General features: G+C 38.2%; 1 protein-coding gene across 2 annotated transcripts in view; it reads left to right on the top strand.

Annotated features, from left to right (window-relative positions):
• Positions 1–22,327, top strand: part of PTPRN2 (protein tyrosine phosphatase, receptor type N2) — a 583,516-nt gene that overhangs the window by 66,663 nt on the left and 494,526 nt on the right. For both annotated transcript variants that reach the window (XM_017728914.1, XM_017728913.1), the window contains exon 2: positions 4,378–4,438. In XM_017728914.1, coding sequence (XP_017584403.1) covers positions 4,378–4,438 — 61 coding nt within the window. The remainder of the gene's footprint in view (positions 1–4,377; positions 4,439–22,327) is intronic.

The raw sequence follows: 22,327 nt of genomic DNA, 5'->3' as shown, positions 1-22,327 counted from the left end.
AAATGGCAAGTCAGACAGTATCTGCTTTAATCCAGGGCACTAGAAATAGAGACATGACTTTTAATGCAGGCACAGGCGCAGCCCTGGCCGTAAATGCTATATCAACTCCTGCTGCTTTTTTTTCTCCTCCTGCCCCTCTTTCCTATGAATAAAGTCATGATGGAAATTGCACCACAGCTACATCTTCACTTGAGTGATTTGTCCTCTTTTGGCTGCTACTGAGTAATTCTGGGACACACACAGAAAGATCATCACAAATGGATGTTGCTAACTTATGTGTAACACCACAAACTCAGAAAAATGTGTGTTGTAAAATGTTACTAAAGAATTCACTATCATTGTGGCCCTTAAAGTTATTAGAAATTAATGATAAATATTTAGTTAAACTTTTTACAGTCACAGACTCAGAATCTTTAAAATCTTCAAAAGCACCTCAAATCTATGTTTAAAAATAAACAACATGAAGGCCTGACATCTGTCGTCTATTTATGTCAAAATCTCCTGTGGATGGTGGATATCTGCAGTGTCCAGCTTAGCAGACCCACCAAGAAACTGATATTTAAAAGCTTTTGATTTTTATGTATAGCCAGTAGTTGCTGATGCTGAACTGGTATTTCCAAAACTGCTGTCATTTGAGTGTTAGCCTGCATTGTGGTAAAGGTACACAGTATTTCTAGCTATGCTATTATGCAATACATAATGTATGTTTGTATAGACAATATCATGTCACATTAATACCTACCTAAGGTGTTGCATGTGAACTTTACTGTGGCAGATGTGTTGGAAAGGTCAAGCCTGCTTATAAGGCTTGCAGAGAAATATTTTTATTCTGAATATATCACAGTGTTATTGGGAGAGCATACAGGGATCCAGTGAGTGTGTGGATGGCAGTAGCTTTGCTAAAGTATAAAAGATTCTGGAACAGAAATAACCAGACAGTATTTCTGAATGCCAAACAACTACACAAGAAACATCCAGAAGGCCAGGCATTAGAAAATCCCTTTTATCTGAGAAAGCAACCTTCACTTCTTATAAGGTCTTAGCTCACTGATGTTACTGCTAGTGGAAGCAGAGACAGAGCTGGACCACTGTTGAAAAACAGACTTAAAGGGCTCTAACTGGAAGAAAATAAAATGCTTATCCTCCAGAGGGATGAGGGAGGTTTTTTTTCTTTTTCTTCTTACCCCTTGCCTTTCTTTTTTGTAGATCTGGAAATTGGGAGTAGATGGTAATTGAGGGGAGTGTGTGTGTGTTGCTGTGCAAGGCACCGTATCCTCTGCTTGACTGTATTTGTGATTTGACCTTGAGTCATGACTGATTTTCCAAGATATTTCCAAGGGCAATGGCATCAAAATTCTCCACAGTGCTGCTGTTCCACTTTTGCTATCCCTGTGTCAGCAATACTGTGCACATAATGAATTTAGGGTCAAATTGGAAACTTATTAAACTAGACTACACTGGTGGCATTGCATTGTGAGTGGTTAGCTGGCAAATAAAGTTTTTATGAGCTTCTGCATTAACATTTTTCTTTCTTGGTATGAAGTCCCAATCCTCACCCTGACTGTCAGTTTTCAGGTCCTGGTCCTTTTCTGCATTTTGGGATCTAAATCTGAGGAGCACACAGAGAAGCACATGAAGTGTATTCACATATCTCATGAAAATAGATTTTTAAGTTAATTAGCAGATGGCTTTTCAATTCCTCTGGAGTGCCTGGTTTAGCAACTTTGCATTCATGTGAGTGATCCCATTGACTTCAGTGGGAGTCTGTATGAAAGGCTGTATGCTCTGGAGCCTTTTGCTGGCAGCTGGCAAGGACTTAGAAGGATATTTCCTTTTCTGCAGATATAAGAATAAAAAGATATCTTTATCCAAGAGGCAATGTGCTAGAAACCTGCCTAAGCTCAGTGTCAGCCTATTGTTCTGCTGTTAAGAATGGGGCTGCTGACATTAGAGAAGCACAAAAAAGCAGTGTAACACTTGTGGGCTCTACCAGCAGTAGATCTGTGAATTAGGGCAGGATGTTGACTCTGATACCTTTTTTTTTCCTCCTTAGAAGCCTCAGGCCCCCTGAGGCTATATGCTATTAAGCAGTCAAAGCACATGTTAATAGCATTGATTAGTTTTTGATTCTCAGAAAAGTAAGGAGGGAGTCAGCAGAATGGCTGCCTTTTGGACTTCCAGAGGGCTGACTTTGTCCTGTTTGTGAGAGGAGTTGACAGTGTCCCTTGGAAGACTGTCCTGAAGGGTGGAGGGGTCCAGGAAGGAACTCCTAAAGCTGCAGGAGTGGGCCATCCCAGTGTGCCTGCAATAAGATGATCTGGTGGTAAGGGAGACCAGCCTGGCTGAACAGAGAGTTTTTACTGGAACTCAGGGAAAAAAAAAAAAAAAAAAAAAGGAGAGTTTATGACCTTTGAGAGAAGGGGCAAGCAGCTCACATGAGTTTGTGAAAGGCAGATCCTGCCTGACCAACCTGATCTTCTATGACAATGTGACCCATTTGGTGGATGAGGGAAAGGCTGTGGATGTGTCTATCCAGACTTTGACAGTTTCCCGCAGCATTCACCTACAGAAGCTGGCTGCTCTGTACTGGGTGTACTCTTTGCTGGGTAAAAAACTGTCTGGATGGCCAGGCCCAGAGGGTGGTGTGGGGAATGGAGTTACATCCAGCTGGTGGCTGGTCACAAGTGTGTTCCCCAGGATCAGTACTGTTTACTATCAGTATCAATGATCTGGATGAGGGGATTGAGTACACCCTCAGTCAGTTTGCAAATGATACTCTGTTGAGTGTATGTGTTATCTTCTGGGGGTCAGGAAGGTTCTGCAGAGGGACCTGGACAGACTGGACTGATGGACTCAGGACAATTGTATGAAGTTCAACAAACTGAAATGCCGGGTCCTGCACTTGAATCACAACAACCCCAGGCAGCGCTACAGGCTGGGGACAGAGCGACTGGAAAGCGGCCCAGTGGAAAGGAACCTGTGGGTGCTGGGCCACAGGCAGCTGAACATGAGCCAGGTGTGACCAGGTGGCCAGGAAGGCCAATGGCATCCTGGCTTGTATCAGAAATGGTGCGGCCAGCAGGATCAGGACAGAGATTGTCCCCCTGTACTCAGCACTGGTGAGGCCACGCCTTGGGCTTGGCAGTGCTGGGTTTCTGGATGGGCTCAATGATCTTAGAGGTCTTTTCCAGCCTAAAAAAATTCTATGATTCTACATTACTTTGTGATTCTTAGGTAATAGCAAGAGCTGTCTGGCATACATAGAAGTGCTGTAGTGTGCGAGAAACTGGAAATAAAAAAGCAGACAGAAGGGAATGCGTTCTTTAGACTCACAGTCCTTGTATCCCAAAGCCTGCCGAAGCGGCCCTCTTGTTCTTCCTGCGCTCCAGCGGAGAAGTGTCTGCCCAAACTTACAGAATCGCTTCTCTCTTTCAACATCACAGGCACAATGCAGTCTGTGTCAGAGCCAGAGGCAAACTTAAATAGCTGTAGATATATAAAGGAACAAAGTGAAGGAGTCTTTTGAAGCCCAGAAACCACTTTGAATAATTTAGGGATCTTCCTTATCATCCTACTGTTTACCTTGGCAGTTTAGATGTACAGAGTCAGTGGCTTAGTTTGTCAGAAAGAAGTCAGAGGCTGGGTGACTGGAACAGCTCAAGTTTGGATTTGTCTGTAGTTCATTATGCGTGGCTTTTTTCTCCCCTCACTAGAAATAACCAGGGTTTTCTGTAGATTTTTGGTAGTTATGAATTATGAGGGCACTTAATATAAATAGTTTTTTTTCTGTTTTTATTTAAATGGTCCTGAGCTCTCAGCAAATAAGTTTATGACAACAGATTTGCATTTTGCAGTTTCATGAAAATGTCTTATTTCTTGCAAAATACCCTTACTTCCAGGGTGTATTTTTTGCTTAAAGTTGATAATTTGTCTTTTACTGAACAAAGTGAGAAAGCTTTTGGAGAAGAGGTGCACAAAGGTTTGAAATATTCATGGAAATCTAAAAATGACTACTGACTTTTGTTTACTATAGATTGCATTGGCTTTCACAGAGATGAGAATTGGCTTTTAAAGAGAAACCCAAATCCCTCTGAACGTTTCATTTTGGGAAGGAGGGGGAGAACCGACACTCTCTGATGATTTGTTTTCATGAGATGTCTGCATTAGCTCTCAAATTACAGAGCTGATTTGATGGAAAATTGCAAGAGGCTGCTCATTTGTGACTGACCCTGCCATCTAGCAGGAAGATAGACCTTAGGCATAATTGGGTTGATGCTGATTTGATCGCACACAAAAAAAAGCTTAAAATAAGTCTTAGATCTGCAGAAGCAAGGCAATGCTCCATCCTTAAATTGCCCCTTTTGTTGGTTGTCACAGGATTTTGCTACACTGGATGACTTCTTATTGGAAATCATATGCCTCCTTCAGTGGATTGAGGGTAAAAGGATTTTTATTGATACTTTGTGCTTCTATATTTTGTATGTATGTTTGGAGAAAGAAGCATTTGACCAGTGTACACAAAGAAATGCCACACACCTTACATTACATAACTTGAGTGGAAGCAATAAACCTAGTGAGATTAGACTCCCTGAAAACTTCTCACCTACACGTTTCACATTATCCTTGCATTAGGAACAGGTGAAATATTAGATTTTGCTAATGAAGGTGATATGAGTCCTGAATAGTTTATGGGAAATTGATATTATGAATTTATTTCATTTTCACTGGAAATCCAAGAAATGAGACCACAAACAGGGAGTTTGTCTGGGAAGGAAGTACAGTGCTTATTTCATGGTGTATCTACACACACCACGGAAGATAGGTCCAGATATTCCATGCTACTGCACATACATGAAGGCAGCCAGCATAATCTGGGGTGTCTGGAAGACTTGTGGTGGCAGGGCTGGTTTTATAGAGCAGTGAATGAGGACTGGGAAATCTGTGAGATGTGTTAATTCGGCACCTCTCCAAGGCAGTCTCCACTGCTCCTGTGGAGCACGGCCAGCCAATTAAGCTGCCTCCACTCAGCCACCCCGTCTTGCTTGGATGCCCATGTGGATGCAGAGGATTGTAATTTGCAACTGCCTATACAGGTGAAAATTTTATCCAAACATCCTGCTGCTTAAGGACATAGATTTCTTGCATCCAGAGTGGTTGGGAAGCTCACTGCTTGTGCTTATAATGGGCTTGCAGAAACATTTTGCATAAGGCCAAGAATATTTTGCTCAGAGATTTGATGAGACATGTCTACAAACAAAACTTCCATCTCAACACAAACTGGTGTTTTGAACAGGTATTATTCTGAGGCCTTATAGGTTGCAATGGAAAAGATTTTTAAGGCTCATTCTCACAGCATCCTAAATGATGCTGCGAATAAGTTTCATCTCTGATTTAGCATAGTTGCAGCAAGCATTGCTGTGTTTATGACAGACTCCTCCTTTTGATAAGGGAGTAAATTTGCATGGCTGAGTTAAGACCTCTGAAAATAAGGGCTTACAATGAGTGAAACACCAATGTACTGTACCCCTTTAATTACCATAGTTCTAAGGCAGCATAGTTACAACATGTAATTAAATTTCATTGTATAAATGTAACATGGGCTGTGGTAGGCACATCTTTCATCTTTTGATGTATAATGACATTCAAAATATTCTCTAGTACTCAGTTGATAAACAACTTGAAGAGTCAGGGTCTACAGAGTAGCTTGTTTGATTTTAAATTTGTAAGATTGACACGTGGTCTCTTTTGACGATACTGCATTCTGATGTGATCCATTTATCTAATGTCATTAACAGTACATGCTGAATGTACAATTAAGCTTGAAACTGTCAATGTCAGTGGCTGTTAAAAAAGGGTTGATAAAAATGAGAAGAGGAACCGCTGTTTTGTAATAAGCATCTGTGTTGCTTTTAAGTCAAGAAAAAAAAATCAATGAATTTCAATATATTGCTGTCTTCATTGCCAATGTAATTCAATAAATATGTTAATTCACTTTTCTGAACACTGAAGAGAGTGAGAGCTTTTTTTGTAATTTATTTTTGTCAGTTCTGTTTTCCTTTTTTTTTTTGTTTTAGTTAGACTTTCAGCTTAAGTCTAGTAAAAAAAATGCTATTACATTGAAGTAGAAATGAAATATTCTATATCTTAGACTTTTAACAAACTGCAGGATTTTTTCTTTATTTGTTTGTTATCTTTGAACTTGCAAGCCAGTGAAAAATGGATGTATTCTTTTATCTTTAACAATTCTCTTCCTGCTAGAATAAAATGGGAGCACTTTGAGGTTCAACAAATACGATTGCAAGTCCACATGCTAATTTCAGTGCAAAAATTTCTTCATAAACACATTGCTGGTCTTTATCGTGAAACATGATAAATCGACTTCATATACTTTAATCCTATTTAGGAATTTGCATGTTCTGTAGTAGCATGAATCAAAACTGAAGTGTTTCTTTAAGAACTCTTTGACATAATACCATTATCTGGTAGCGAATTATATAAACTGATATGAGAAATACCTGTATTTGTATCTCTCTCCAAGCATGCCCTTGTTTTGTAATTGTTACATCTGTTTTCTAAAGAAATTATTAACATATTGATAAGTGCAGCCATATAGGAGAGGCTCAGAAATCATGTTAACTATTGTAGTAACCTTTGCTATTGTAGTCTCTTGAAAAACCAGTAGGTGTGCAAGTATTGGAAAGGAGATGTCAACTTGTGAGTGTGCAGAGCTGTGAGCTCCTCTTGCCATCAGCTCAGTTGCTGTATTTTGGAAAAGACTGAGAGGTTTTGCTGATTGAGTAAGAGCGAGCCTGTGTTTGAAGCCCTGAATCTCCTCAGGGCATCTGTGTATTAGGCTTTTCTTTTAGTGTGTGAAATCTGTTGAAAGACACCAATGGTAGCATATCAGACCTCTTCTGATTCTTCTTTCTTAGTGCTTTCCTGTTTAATCCTCTAAATGCTAGTCAAGAAGTGTATTACCAGAATAAATATATATATACTTTTTCATATATTTTCTTTTGTGTAGTTAATGGCTGAGGTTGCTTGGACCCCATGTCACTAAAATACTCATCTGGAAGTAGTTATTCCAGACAAGGCCTTGTAAGTGGACAGGAGATATACAAAGCTGCAGTTGCTGCAATTGCCCCATATCAGTTAATATTCCAGGTGATAAGACAGCAACCGATTTGCCAGCTGAACTACTTTCATGCCAATGAAAGTTTTCAAAGGAGACAATATTATGGCTCCATTAATGCTTTGCCTTTTTTTTTTTTTAAAGTAAGATTGATGTTAACTGAGATGAATACACACTAGCAAAACCAGAACTTACTCCAACTAAAGGAAAACTCATTTAAGGAACTTGATGCTGTATAATCTCCATTCCACTTTCCAGGATGGTGGTTCTGGCAGCAGGTGTTGTAAACACAGCAGCACAGATGGAGGAGAGTTAGTAGTGCTTACGTTTGAGGCAGGCAAACACAAGCTGGGGAATCTGATCTGAGCTAAAGGGGAAGGCAACAGTATAAATCTACCCAAGGTGAATCATACCAATGACCTGAAAAGCTTTGCTTTGTCCTCTTTTATTTTTGAAGGAGGACTAACTTTCTAGACAGGAAGTGGAGGCAATGGCATCAACTGGATGTCAGTAAAGCATTGGTTGGTCTATATAAGAAACTTTTATTTAAATTTCAGAGTATAAAGTCTATTGAGGGAATTGTAAAGTGAATACAATGTCTTAATAGAATATGTCAATGGGAAGTATTAATGAGAGAAGTACTTGGACTGAGCTTTGTAAATGAATTTCTGAAGATTTGATTTTCTGAAAGATTTCTCTTTATAGTCTTACTATTGACTTCAAGACAAATACTAAGATAGTACTGGCTGGAAACAGTGCTTCTTTCTTGATAAAAGAAGAAGACTATTACAATGAAAAGAACGTGCAGCTGTGAGAAGTAGAATGATAAACTCATATGAATAGTTCAGAATGAAAGTTGATACAGCCAGGGACTAAAAACTTGACTATTATTAGAGCATTCCCAGTTGGAAATGGTGGAGGAGAAGGGCTTGTATGTAATTTTCATCCTTACCATGGTGTTACTATAAAAAACCGTGAACAATTTTAGAATGCATCTATCCAGGACATGGAGGAAGAGAGAAACAAGTAGCAATGTGTGTAACATTAACAAAACATCACCTGTAATACCCATATGGACATTTTCTTTTAAGTCTATTGAAGAAAGTTTAGTTGAAGCTGGAGGATGGGGAAAAAAAGGCTGATGATAAGATTAGAAAATGAAGTCTCTAATCAATAAGGAAACTACAGGAGGCCATCCTAGTTAGCCTTGCACATTACACCTTGAGAAATGATACCTGATACGCAGGTGTTACAGGCTGATGTAGCTGATATCTGTCAGTACGTGACCGATAAAAGACCAGGGAGATAAAAGGTCCATTTAAGGCCAGCGTTAGCATGAGAACAGAGAGGTATTAATGACTCATGAGTAGGTTCAGAGTCAGACTTAGAGGATTCTTCCAAGTCTTTGGGCTCTGGAGCCAACTTCCAGAAGGGAGCTTTGAACAAAACAGTGAGAAGGTGAAGCTGGGTATATTTATATCAGAGGAAATGTGTTATATGCACACATATTACAGGAAATTTGTTTCTCTTGTCCTATACTTGCCTTTAAACTCAGTTGCTATGCTGCCTGTTACACAAAATTGCACTTCTGTTAATGGTGTCAGTTACTTGTGAGATGCTTATATATTTCAATAAAACCATTCTGGAGAGAATCAATATTCACTGCTGTTTATGCTGTCTTCCTAAAAATATGTGGCCATAGGGGCTACAGAAATGACTGGGACCCACTGTCTGGCCCTGCATCTGAGCGGCACAGAGTGATCCATCTCCAGTCAAAGCCAACCAGAGGTGCACTGACTCTTGCAGGTGTGCCTTGAGATGTTGTAGCCCATGAACTAGCCACATGGTTACTGTGGAAGAGTATTAGCTGGGACAAAACCACGGCAAAGACCTTTCTAATGTATGTTGTTGATGCAGGCCAAATGCCAGTGCTCAGGGAGGTTGTGTAGTAGGTTTAGTTTACCAGCAAAAGGAGCTGCAGGGCTCTCTCTTAAACTGGGACTGTGGCTTGATGAGGACATGAAATATAAATTGCATTATTTTATGTTATCTCTGGTGTAATGAAGTAGATCAAATATTAATCTGCTGCAGAATGAAACAAGGAAAAATATATTTATTTAGAGAGTTTGGTAAGCTGCTACTGAATAATATTGTCCTAGAAATCATGGCTTTATGAAAAGTTTTCACTGTTTCTGCTTGATTCCACTTTAGTGAACAAATGCAAATAATACTGAATAGCAAGATCTTGTAAGAGGTTGCTAATTTGATAAATTTTTTTTTTTTTTTTTTTAATTTGAGATTTGGCAAAATACTACAAATTTAAATTCTATGTGTTTAGACATGTAATTTGAGAATTTTTTCTTATATTGAATACAGACTAAGAATGTATTAGGTTAATTTTTAAAAATAAGTAATACAGGTTTTAATTACTTTTTCTGTTTTACCAGTTACTTCAGGATTTATCTTCTTTGCATTCATTTTCAAAAAAGCACCTTTTCCCTTTCTCCCTCATACCCACTGTGTTTGACAGACGCTGTTTGTAACCATTCATGAGCTGACTTAAAGCTGTCCTTCAGATTCCTTCTTGAAATTGTCCTCCATGGAGCATAAAAAGTATGCCCTGGGAACTGCACTGTGTTTAGTATTGCTTGCCGTTCTTCCTGGTATTGCCAAGCTCTTACTTTATGTATCTGTGTCTGAATGCCATAAATACTCCTTGGGGGAGAGTATTTTGGATTGTTATTTTATTTCATATGGGTATATGATATGTAAATATGTATTTTGCACATATAAAATACAGTTATGTGTCAATATATAGAGATTTTTTTTTTGCTGTTGTACGTTTTTATTTTAAACATGTTCCCTGAACAATTATTAGGGATGCTAGGGACTACAATGATACCAATAATTAAAACTACTGAGGTAAAAGGGACGCTTTAAGACTTGGGGGTCTTGCAGCATGTCCCTCTCCTTTGGTTCTTGCTGGTATTTGGTATATGCCTGCTACCTTCACAAACAGTACTGTATGCAATTTTTTGACTTTGCATATATTATTATTCTCCTGTAACTTCTGCTTTGTCTTGAATTACTTCAGTTCTGACTTCAGCCACCATATTGTGACATTTGCCCATTCCCTGAAATGGGGTGCCCAATATTTAGTAAGTCTCATGTTAAAACTATCGAGCTTATATTTTTAGCTGTTGTTTTCTTTTATAACAGATTATAATTTTTTACCATTATTTGAAAGTGATATGATTATTTGAAGGAATATCCTCATGTTTTGTATTTCATTTTCACTTATAGTATCAAATGCTCAGACCAATGTGTCCTGTTAAGAATAAACACTTGATACTTTAGTGCACCCAACTGATTCAGCTGTAGCACACATTTCTCCCTAAAGTGATTTAAAAATTAACTGTTAGAAATTGACTATGGTAGAAATCACAGAAAACCCGTTCAAGTTTTCTACGAATAAGACTTGAAAATATATTTCAAAACCCTTAAATAACTATATTTAAGAATATCCTGTTTAATGCTAGGAAATTAACAGTCATTTTATTCATTTGAAATAGAAATGCCTTCAACCTTCTAGGGAAAGCAAGAGCAAATTACAGCCAAATTTTCATTTCACAAGTCATCTTCATCCAGGATAAGCCAGGGCCCCAAGGTCAATTCTTCAATTTGGTATCCTATTTCCATAATGTTATTCTGCAGTGTACTTTCATTATTACTGGAGCACTGCTCGCTTTCCTATTAGTTTTATAAATGGCTATGTTAATGCCTTTTTGCAGACAAAACCACCTTTTGTTAATATCCCAGTGGATTTCCTAAGGATTAAAATATAGTTTTAAGCAGCCATTGGTTCTATTTATATTTTTCATTGATGATTAGCCCTTGTCACCTACCCAAAAGTGGCATTGTTCAAACAGAGATCGAAGCAGTTTTTAAGAAGATACAAGTGATTGGCTTGACTGACAGAAAAAATAACTAGAAGCTGAAAATTCTAAGAATCTTTGTAAAATTTAGTAATATCTAAGGCAATGCGACAGTAGAGAAAGAAGAAAAATAGAGGTGTGGGGGAAAATCTGTTCTGGCCAGGGAGTAGCCTTTTATACAAGGAGTTCTGCAGATAAAACTGTTTTCTTTGTCTTTCCTGTGCTGTTCGTGGTGAGAAGATACCAGTGCAGCTCAGCCGGGGTACAGCTCTTATCCCTAAAATTTTGCCAGTTTTGTTTTAGATAATGAAATATTTACTTCTGCAGTTGTAATAAATACATACATTACGTAATATCCAGGACAAAAATGGATGGAATACGTCTGCAGTGTTCCTCCCTGATAGGAGGATTTGTGTTTACTGTGCATAAGAGGTTCTCCTCAGACCTTAGAGAGAGTGGAAAATAGCATTTCTTGGGAGCCATATTGATGAAATTTGGTTTCTTCTGGTGTCTTTTTTTAGGGGAATAAATGATTTATGTACATAAAATATAATCTCACTCAAGAAAGAGGATGATGAAAGAAGCTATTGACTGATTACCTTGATTTTCCATAGTCTACATATCTTGTGAACTCTGCACAAGCATTTCAGTAGTTATACAACAAAATCCTGTTCATAGTAGCAGAGTATTCTGTTCTGCTTTGGAGTTTAGAATAGGATATTTCAGTTGGAAGGGACCTACAAGGATCATCCAGTCCAACTCTCTGACCATTTCAGGGCTGATCACAAGTAAAAGCATGTTGTTAAGGGCATTGTCCAAATGCTCCTTGAATACTGACAGGCTTGGAGCATCAACCACCTCCCTAGGGAGCTTGTTCCAGTGCTTGGCCACCCTCTCAGCAAAGAGATGCTTCCTAATGCCCATTCTAACCTCCCTGGCACAGTTTTGAACCATTCCCATGCATCCCACCACTGGATCCCAGGGAGAGAAGCTCAGCACATCCCTTTCCAATTCCATTTCTCAGGAAGCTGTAGAGAGCAACAAGGTCATCCCTCAGGTTCCTTTACTCCAAGCCAGACAAAGCCAAAATCCTTACCTGCTCCTCATAAGAAACACCTCCCAGCCCTTTCACCAGCTTTGTTGCCCTCTTTTGGATGCATTCAAGGACCTTCATGTCTTTCTTAAATTGTGGGGCCCAGAACTGCACACAGCACTGCAGGTGAGGCTGCAGCAACACTGAACACAGCGGGATAGTCATCTGTTTTGAGCAGCTGGTTGTGCTGTGTTAGGGCCAGGTTAATACGTTTATGAAGTGGATTTTTTTGTAACAGAAGATGTGTCTTAGCAGGAACTTGATCTTCCCCAGAACAGCTTTCCAAACAACTATGTTTAACTTCTGAAATGGGACTGATAAATGTTTCATACCTGACCTACTGCAGCTGGAATGAAACCAGTAGGCTCAGTACCCTCAAGATGGAGCAGTCCTTTGGCTTTGTTCAGCACACCTCCAACTTGTCTTTAATCAGACTTTTTTTAAAAAAAGAAACCATTCTGAATGACTTTTTCCATGCATCCTGATATATTTGTAGGTCTTGGAGACATACAGTCCAGTACTTGGTCATGGAACTCAAGCCCCTCTGACATATTGTCTCTGAGGAAGTTATTTAAGTTTAAATTTTCAAACTCAAATGCTTAAATGTGAGTATATGTGACAACTTAATAGCAGTCTGCTGAGTGTGGTTTGCTGTTGTGCCAGTATCAACTTGGGGTAAGCAGATACTTCAAAAAATCAAAGATCATTTTCACTTTAATACATAATAATAATTATTCATGTTTTCAAGGTATTTTATACTCTGATTTGGAGAAAAGTTCAGAGGTCCTTGAAGTGACAGACACTTGAACTAGAATCCCACACCGTGCAGACATAACCAATTTAGATCCTTAACATACATGCATAGTCTCAGAAAGGCTTTTTAACACATGTGAAGGAGAAAAGTATTGTGGTTAAATTGTTTCTAGACCTCCTCTGCATGCATTTACCTAAGTGAGTGCACCTGCTTTTTGGGCTTACCCCTGTCCTGTTCCTATTTAGGTGCTGATGTGAGCACCTGCTTTGGACATCTGCTCCAGGTTCACCTGACCTCACTTCAGGCACTCTGCTGAGTGTGAGCTAAAAACTGACAGGCTCTCCACAGCCAATGTAGAGAGGCACTTTTGCAGAGTGTAATTCATCCTTCCTAAAATTGGAAATAGCTTCCAAATGTATTCCTCTCTCTTTCTCTCTTGGAGAGTCTCCTCTTGGAGACTTTTCCTGTACTGTTCTTCATTTCTTCTGAAAATCTCCATAGGTCTTGTGGCTTCCAGTGTATATGTGCTGCCTATTAGTTGAGATACTTCATATTAAAAACTGTCAAAGAAATGAAAGCAATTTCGTATGGTTCCCAGATTAATGACAGTCTGCTTGCACATTGGTTGCTTTCCGTTGGCATCTGAGTCCTAGTACAGACTGCCATTCTTAATCATATTTTAATTTTCAAATAAATTGCTTTCATTATCCTTTCATTTACAATACCATGTGTGCATTACTGCTCATTAATGTTTGTCATCTACTTTGCTGAGACTGGGTTTTTAAATAGCCATGGTTGCAATGCAGTAATTAAAGATGATCCATGTTGGTTTTGTAGAAATTATTCTGAAGCCTTCTTACACAAAAAAAAAAAAAAAAGAAAAAAAAAGAAAAAAAGAAAAAAAAAGAAGAAGGAAAAACAGAAACACAAACCCAGAGTGCTGTTAAAATCAATTCCTTAAATGTATGGAAGCAGCTTAGCATAAGGCATTGCCTGTGGGTAAAAAGAGGGCACTTCTAATGCTTCTGCTTGAATGATGTCTAATGATGAATCTGTGTGAAAACCGTGTATCTCTGTAATTACTGTTGGGTTTGCGTATAATATTTTACACTCGAGATGAAGTAAGACTTTTTCCAAATTATTTTGCAAAATATTTATTCCGCTCTCTGTTTAGTACTATTAGTTTCTAGTCAGCCAATTCCTTCCCCCTTTTTTCTACTTCAGATACCAAAACCATGAAGGGACAGAAATAACATGACAGGGATTTTAAAATTGCGATTTTGGAACCGAATCCTTACTGGACAGAAGTCAAAATAATAGCAGTAACCTCTGCCTGGTTTTGGTCCACCCATATTCCATGGGTAGAATATGGAAATGCTTCCTGTATCTGCATTTGCAGTAAGTATTTACTTGCCTGTGACACAACCTGTACGACTGATTTTATGCACACACGAAATTGTGGATCTCCATGTCTGTGCTTATCTGATATTTTTTATTCCTTTGCTTCTTAAGTGTCTGTGCTCAGCTTTTAAGGCCTGGCCCTTAGGGATCCTGATGTGAATGTTCAAATGGAATGTCACTACAGGAGTAAGGGAACAATTACACATTATTCAAAGAAATTTAAATGGATTTTTGAGGTATGATACTCTTTATAAACAGCTAGAGAATTAGTTGTTTTTCTGGGATTAATATTTTAGAAAGCAACTTTGGGATGTATCCATCCTTACATGACAGCACTTGGCCCCAAGATGGGACCCCTTCTTGATGGGACTTGAAACTTGAGTCTTGCAATCACCTGCAGAGCTTTTGTGTGGCACTGCGTGGTCATGGCTGAAGAGGCCTCTCTTCTATCAGGCTGCATTTGCTTCTGAGCCAAAGAGATGAAACACATCCTGCTCCTTTCAGTCTCTACCATCATTTTCTTCCAATGAAGCTTGTAAGCTCTCCATGACCAAGATCTTGACAATCACTCCCTGGCTTAGTGCAAGAAGCAAAAGTCTGAAGAACCAAAATTAATGATGTGCCCATTTTGTTTCTACAGTTTATATATCTTCATGGAAGTGTAGTTAAAGGAAAATATTTGGAAACATACTTTGGTGTTTTCACACCCAAAACTAAACATAAATAAAATCAAATGATTTAAAAAAATAATAGCTTCATATATATTAAATTAATGATAAAGCAATAGATTCAAATTTATAAATTTTCTTATTTGAGTGATAGAAGAAAACCCAGTACCTCTCTACTTGAATCTTCTCTTTATTATTGTAGTGAAGCAAGTTGAAAAAGGTGTAACACCTCCTCTTAGTGTTCATTAGCTGAAAAGCCAAACTGGATGAAATCTGATAGAAGCACCTCAGCTAAGGCTGAATCCATGGAATTTTTTGAGTTTGTTCTTTTGTTATGATTAATCCACTCATCTCAGCCTCATGCTTTTATTCATATCAAGGTATGTATCTGTTCAATTTATTGATTTAGATTTTAATTTAGCCAAATCACCTACAGCATGTGCCTCTTTCTCTGTGGTATCTTTGGAGTAAATGTGTCACAAATATACCCCTAAATTACCTGTCCAGTTTCAGGTGGTTTGGTAAGATGTGTCAGACTTAAAAACATTTTTTTCTAAAAATCAGGCCATTTAGTATGAAAAGAAACACTGCCTTTATTTGTTACTAGAAAGAATACTTTATCTTATTTGAAATTTTTCTGTTCTCATTGATAGTAAAAAATGGAAGGAGATGGAGTAAAGAAATGGATAGGCCTGCACCAAATAATCTAAGGACATTGTCTAGATAAAACTGTGGCTTTACTAGTATGAGTGTGGTGAACTTTGGGAGGGTATTTCAGAAGTTATTTGTCACTGAAAGGACAACAATTATGCCTTTGTGAAATAAATTCATCAATCCCAGTCTAAATGTAAGAGGTAAGAGCCCTATCCCACTGTACCATAACCACACAAAACACTTCAACCCAAGCACGGTCAGTACTTTGACATCACATCTGCAGAGGAAGCTTCAGTGCCAAAAAAAAGTGTGCTTCTGCCTCAGTACATCTTCATCCCACAGACTCTGTGTTACAGCAAAGCTTTAATATTTCCTGAAGGGTGTGGTATGATCCTAGAAGCATTTTGCAAATGCTTGTAATTTTTTGCATTTTTTCCTAAAACTGTGGAAAAGCAAGAGAGCCATGCAACTCTGAGGCTTCAGTAAAGGCAATTGCTTAAGTAAATAGTTATTTTTAAGCATAAAAACATTCCAAGCAGCCCCTGGGAGGCTTGCAATGAATGGAAAATTAGGCATATCTTTAATAGTAACTGGATGCATTAGAGCTTGTACAGAAAGAGACTGGGTAACATGACATCCTTCAGAAGTACTTGGAACCTCAAATGCTTGTGAATATCTGTCTTAAGTCCATACCTAAACTTTGTGTGAAAAGCAGAGAATTCCATGACTGTAAAATTTGTTCCAGGAGATTCCTTTCAGTTTCTGGACATCTATAAATATGAGGGCTCATAGCCTGCTGGATATGTAGCCCTGAGGATGGTTAGTCATTTGTTGGGATGGAAAAAAGGTAAACACATTTATTTTCTAATTTTGGATGTATTTTATTAGGTGATTCATTCTTATGCAGTGAATGTGTCTAAGCATATTCTTTCAGTTATTTACCAGTTTTTCCTGTGGTGGATAATGATATAATTCTGTATATGCTGATAATAACATGCAAGTACAATGCCAGTTACAATTCATCATGATTCTGGATGGCCTGAGATTTAAATTTTAGTAACCAGATACTCAGGAAAGGTCATTATACTAAAACTTCATAATCAGAAGAGATGCAATAAAGGCCTTTTTATTCCTGTTCAAGTACATAAAGAGTATCAATATTCAGTATGAAAATCAAAATCTGTGCAGAGATGAAGAGAGAAGAGCAGTGATACTGTTAAAGAAATGTTGCTGGTTTTGCATGGATTGTCTTATTCTGGTCATGGTTATCAAGGTTTGAGGAACGTTCCTGCTCCTGTGAGAAGTCCCTCAAAGCATTGAAGCTGCTGCAGTAGCTTTAGAATAAGCAGTAAACACTTGCTTTTCAGGAATGTAATAGGGGATCTACACAACCCTTGTCTTTCTGTATAAGAGGTATCAGTAATGTCAGTGAATTCACTCAGCTGAAGACCTGCCAACAGCGTTAAAAAAGTAATCTTATTTATGTAGATATATTTTTCTGTTTGTTTTGTGATATTAAAATAAGCAGAGCAGAAAATGATAGATGATTTTTTTTTTCTCTTTTGAGTAACAGTCACTGTCCAGATAAGGTGAGGGCTAAAAGATTTCTCTTCTTCATACCACATAATATGCCATTTTCATTTTGTGCTGCTTATAACCCTGAGTGTCACAGCTTTCTATTCTAGTCTGAATAGTCAATGAAACATTATGAAGCCGATAAGAAAAGCTGGTCCCCGTTCCTTGGCAACGGCTGTTAAGCAGAGCTGAGTGCTGTTGATTGAGGAGATTAGCTGCCAGAGATAAACCTCCTCTTTTTGCTGCCCTGCTGCTTATCTTTCCACCCATAACAAGTTGCACCAAGTATGACAGCAGTCAGTGGTTTAGGCAGAATATGAACTTTGCAGCAAATGAAATTTGTGCAAAACACTTTGGGTGCTGACGTTAAAATCTTGAATTTATTAAAATTTTGCAGGTTGTTTTATGGACTGTAGTTCCTTGACTTAGGGATGAACATTTTTATTTGAAAGGTGCTCCAGATGTGAGAGAAATGGGATGTCCTGTTGCTACACTGCACATTCACAAATACTGAAGATAGTAGCAAATATTTGTAACAGTTGTCTCTTTCTCCAGTTCTCAGTGACATTGAAGGAATACATGAGCTAATACATGAGCATAAGTAAAATTACTGCAGCTACTAGGTATGCAGAAGTCAGATTAAAAAATTAAAATGTACTATTTCGGTTGATGTCTTTGGGAGAAAATGCTATTGTAGATTAAACAAAATCATCTGGATGCATCGAAATCTGCTTCTGTCTGTACATGGCTTGGAAATCTTTCTAGTTTCAGTATATCAAAATTACATTTCATGACAGAAGCATTTTTATTGACTGGAAAATTAGTGCTGAAATATGACCAGTGAGAGAAGCTGGTGACTTTTCCCTCCTCAAGATTTGCGTTTCTCTTTTCTTTCCCATTTAAAAAATATTGGCTTATCCCTTTGCTTTCATTAGTGAGTCTGCAGTTCTGTTTATGTTTTTGACCTTGAGGATGCCCACACCACCCCCCTGGATCTGCTTTGCCTTTGCAAACCTCTCTGTTGGCCAGAACAGGAGCGTAGGCTGGGCTGGTTGTTGGATAAGTGGGGAATGGTAAAGCACTGGCAAAAGAGTGAAACTCTGAGTTGACCTGCTTAAGCAAAGCCATCTGTGTGCAGAGATCTGGGTGAATAGTTATCCATCTAATAAGTGTCATAAGTTCAGCAGTATTATTTGAATGTGTGTGGTTATTGTCAATAATGCAGCAGAAGCTTCAGAATAGTAGATTTTGGGTAGAGGCATTTTCCTTCACGTAGGACTGCAACCCCTTTCTGTTAGATCTATCAAGACATACTAAAAACCAGTGATGGCTTCTGCTGGAAGAGCATTCTGCTGGAGTGGAGGAAGCAACAACAAACAGAGTTAATATTTTCTGTGTGGTTTTGTTATTCCAATCAAGAATATAGCACTTCGTAAGCAATGTAGTATCAGGAAGACATTTAGAAAGATACAGTTTGATGCTCATTAGTAAAATATTATGTCAGTGGGTTATTTTGCTGATTCTAAAGTCCTGGCTTTCAAGTTTTTTATTTTGCATCTTTGATGAATGGTTATTTCATCCTTTTGTAGCATGAATATTTTGTTCAAAATGATTTTTATTTATTCTATTTTCTTTTAAATATATGTGCTGAGTATACAACTTCTGTACTTAACCACTCCAATTGAAGGATATTCTAAGGGTGTGAGCAGCTTTAATCCAGCCCCCAAACTCCAGTTAAAGAATGGCTTTTAATTGTATACAGTATTCTAAAAAGCCCATTACAACTTATAAGTATGTACAAATGTTAAGAATTTTAATATGAGTTGTATGTATTCCGGGAGTAAAATAGGAAGCAATTTGGGGTTGTACGTATCACATATATTGAGGAATCTCTGTACCCATTGCAAAAGCAAAAGAAGTCTTGCTTTTCAGCTCCTTTCTTATCATAATTTCAGATATTGCAGGTCTTAAAAGTTGTTTTGAATAGTAGCACACAAAACTGAGGAGAATAAATACTTCTGAAGCAGCTCCCAGCCCTGTTCTGATCTCTGTTCCCATATCGTTCCATCTGTCTGCAGGCTTACTTAGAGAGACAAAAGATCATCTGCTGTGCTGAAGACTTCTGTGCTGGAAAAGGCACTTCACTGTAGGGCTTTTTCCAGCCCATAAATAATCTCCTTTGCTTCTCTCAATACCCTTTCCAAAATTTATCATTCATCTTCAGATTTGGACTCCAGAACTCTCTATTCCCATACTGACCTTACCAATGCTGCATACTGAATGACGTCAGCTCCTTGTTCCCACTTACTGCTGTTATGTTCATATGTCCCCAAACCTTCTTTGTGCTTTTGCCCTCACATCATCTCAGGCTGAACACTGGGGTTTGAATCAAGCAAGGAGGACTGTAACATCTCCTGCCCTTCACCTGTTGCCATTAGCAAAGCTGCAGGCAGTGCTCCAGGTCTCTCACACAGTGGGGGGAAAGCTGTGTCAGGACCTCTAATTAGTTGTAACAGAAATAACTTTTCTGGCTGCAGCTTCTGATAGGTGGTCCAAGGTATGTAACATCGTATTTAGCTATTTCAAAGCACAGTTTGCTTGAAAACGGTCAGATTTTTTGTGTTCTTCAAACTGTTCAGCAGAAACTCTTGGCATCCTGATATTAAAGTTTGAGTGAGGTTCTTGGGTGTTCTGCCAGGGGCAGTTTGATGTGCTGTGACTTCTGTAGGCATAGTTCAGACTTGAGCAAGGTGTAGAGATTTCTCATATAGCTCTGAATCAGGTTTTAATCAGGCCACAGGCTGCAGCACTCTGAAGTGATTCGTGTTTATAAGGTTTTCCCCTCCCCTCCCTGAAGAACTGCATTTAAATTTTCTGCTGATATTTTCAGGTTCACATAACATAATTTTCTGTAATTTTTTTTAATAGTAGCTAGGGAACAAGATGGAGATCTTTATTACTATAATTCCATGCATGTCTGAAGTCAGTTCCATTTAGGAATAAATTCAGTAACTCAGATTACAAAAGCAATCTGCTGTCTCAATAAATATTGTCCTGCAAAGATCTAGAAAGATTCTAGTTTGGCAAAGGACAGAAATAAACCCAGTTTGCTCTATTAGACACTGCAGCTGGTGAATATGAATGGAATGGTCATTAGTCATGTTTTCATGAGAATATTTTCTCCTGCAAACACATAATAACTCAAATATAAGCTCTTGGCACTTACACAGGATAAGTTAAAACTTTCACTACTTTGTTTTTAATACAAAATTAAAATTAATGCAGAAATGCATTTTGCTGAACATGTTTCCTTGCAGAGTTATCTTTGCCTTGGGAATACAGATGCAAGAGCAGCTACAGTCTGATCGCACAGTGAAGACATTGCCAGCACCAAAGTGGTTCTTGGCACCAACCAAAAATGAATGGGGATCCTTGAAGTGACTGAAGTACATCTCAGTGATACTTGGAAAATTAGTGTACATAAATAAGCATTAGTATATTTGCATCTCATTGATTCCATAAATAAATTCTTAGTCCCTCCAGTAACCTCTGTTCATAAATGCATATTGAGTAAAAAAAGGAATTGTTCATGTTTCATCATTCCTTGTTGTTCTGGCTTAATTTTAAACAGTGCAAGCAATAGGATCCATTACTCATGATCCATTACTCTTCCAGGAGGGAAGTGAACAGCTCCAGAACGGTTTCTCCCTGCTTGAAACTTGTTCTGATTCAGAATGTTCATTTTTGTCTTTTCACTCCATTTCTCCCAATAATGTCATAAATAATTAATCAACCAGGTTGCATAAACGTGTAGTGTTTCTTGTAAAGAATCAGGTAGTTCCATGCTTAAGGCTCTGTGTGACTGCCTCCTTTCTTTCATTTTTCTCTGAACTTCTCTAGTTTATTAATATCTTTCTGGTAATGATGTGGTCAGAATTTGATACAGTATTCTGTCTTTTTTCCAGGAAAAAAAAGCTTTTTCTAAATAGAGGGTGGCACATGGCTTAGATTTCTCAGTACTAAGACAGCAATGTATGCTATAAACCTACCTGTTAACCTTGCAGTCCAGTGGCTAAACATGTTAATGGAAGAGAGCGCTTTATTGTAAGCCTATTAATACTTGATTTATACTTGAATTTAAAGTATTTGTCATCTTGGAGGAGGATTTATATGTTTAAATTTTTCCTCCCTTTTCTCTTTACTACCAGTATTGAGCAGAAAAGGAGTTGCTGCTCAGAGGATTTTGATTGCAAGCTCTTTTTTCTTAGAAGCACCTCAGCTAATACTGAAGCCATAGTTTTGCTTAGAAAAGCCTTCTCAACATATTACAATTAGAAGTTCTTGGGCTTTTTTCTCAGAGATTTTCTGGATTTGCCTCTGATCAAAATTAGAGGCAGATGGTTCCTGTGGCTTACAGACTGTCGTGGTTATCCGGATGTGGAAGATGTTGATTCAGTCACTGTTTTCTGATCCTTTATTATCCTCATCATGGAGCCAAAAACATAACTTTCATGCCACGTAGTTACCTAAGCTGTGGAAAGTTCAAGTTTGGTTCTCTAAGAAGTACCAAGTTATTGAAGCATTATTCAATTTGAACATTAGCTCTAGCAGCAAAATGTTAAGACTTGCTTTCTTTTCATCTCTACTTTTTCCTTTCCTTTAAGTCCCTCCTGCCCTCTCCTCCCAAGGCATGGCCATTATTTCGATGTTTGCAAGGCCGAAGTATGACCTGTTAAGGCTGAGCTTCATTTTTGTGCTCTGAATCACATAAAGTAGGCATTGAAATCTGGACCTCTCATTCTCTTAGCTGAATAACTTAGGGGCTTTTTGGAAGCAGGCAGCACTTCTTTCATGGCAAGCCTGCCCTCCTCTTGCTTTGTTAGCCTGTAACTCACTTTTTCACAGTCCTTTCCTTCCCTCCTTTTGCTGTACTGAGGATTTTTTAGTTACTTTCTCTACAATTTACATATTTCTGTTGTAACGTAGAAAAAAAATCTCCAAGTTTGCATAATGCTTTAGGACCATACAATCCACCACTTAAATTAGCAGGTTAGCATAGAAATAGTTACTGAAATTATATTTCCCTTCTGTTGAAGATTATATATATATATATAT

The sequence above is a fragment of the Corvus brachyrhynchos genome, unplaced genomic scaffold (genome assembly GCF_000691975.1).
Source record: "Corvus brachyrhynchos isolate BGI_N302 unplaced genomic scaffold, ASM69197v1 scaffold52, whole genome shotgun sequence".
Taxonomy (NCBI): Eukaryota; Metazoa; Chordata; class Aves; order Passeriformes; family Corvidae; genus Corvus; species Corvus brachyrhynchos.
Note: the sequence above shows the minus strand (reverse complement) of the source record. Positions and strands in the feature narration are given on the sequence as shown.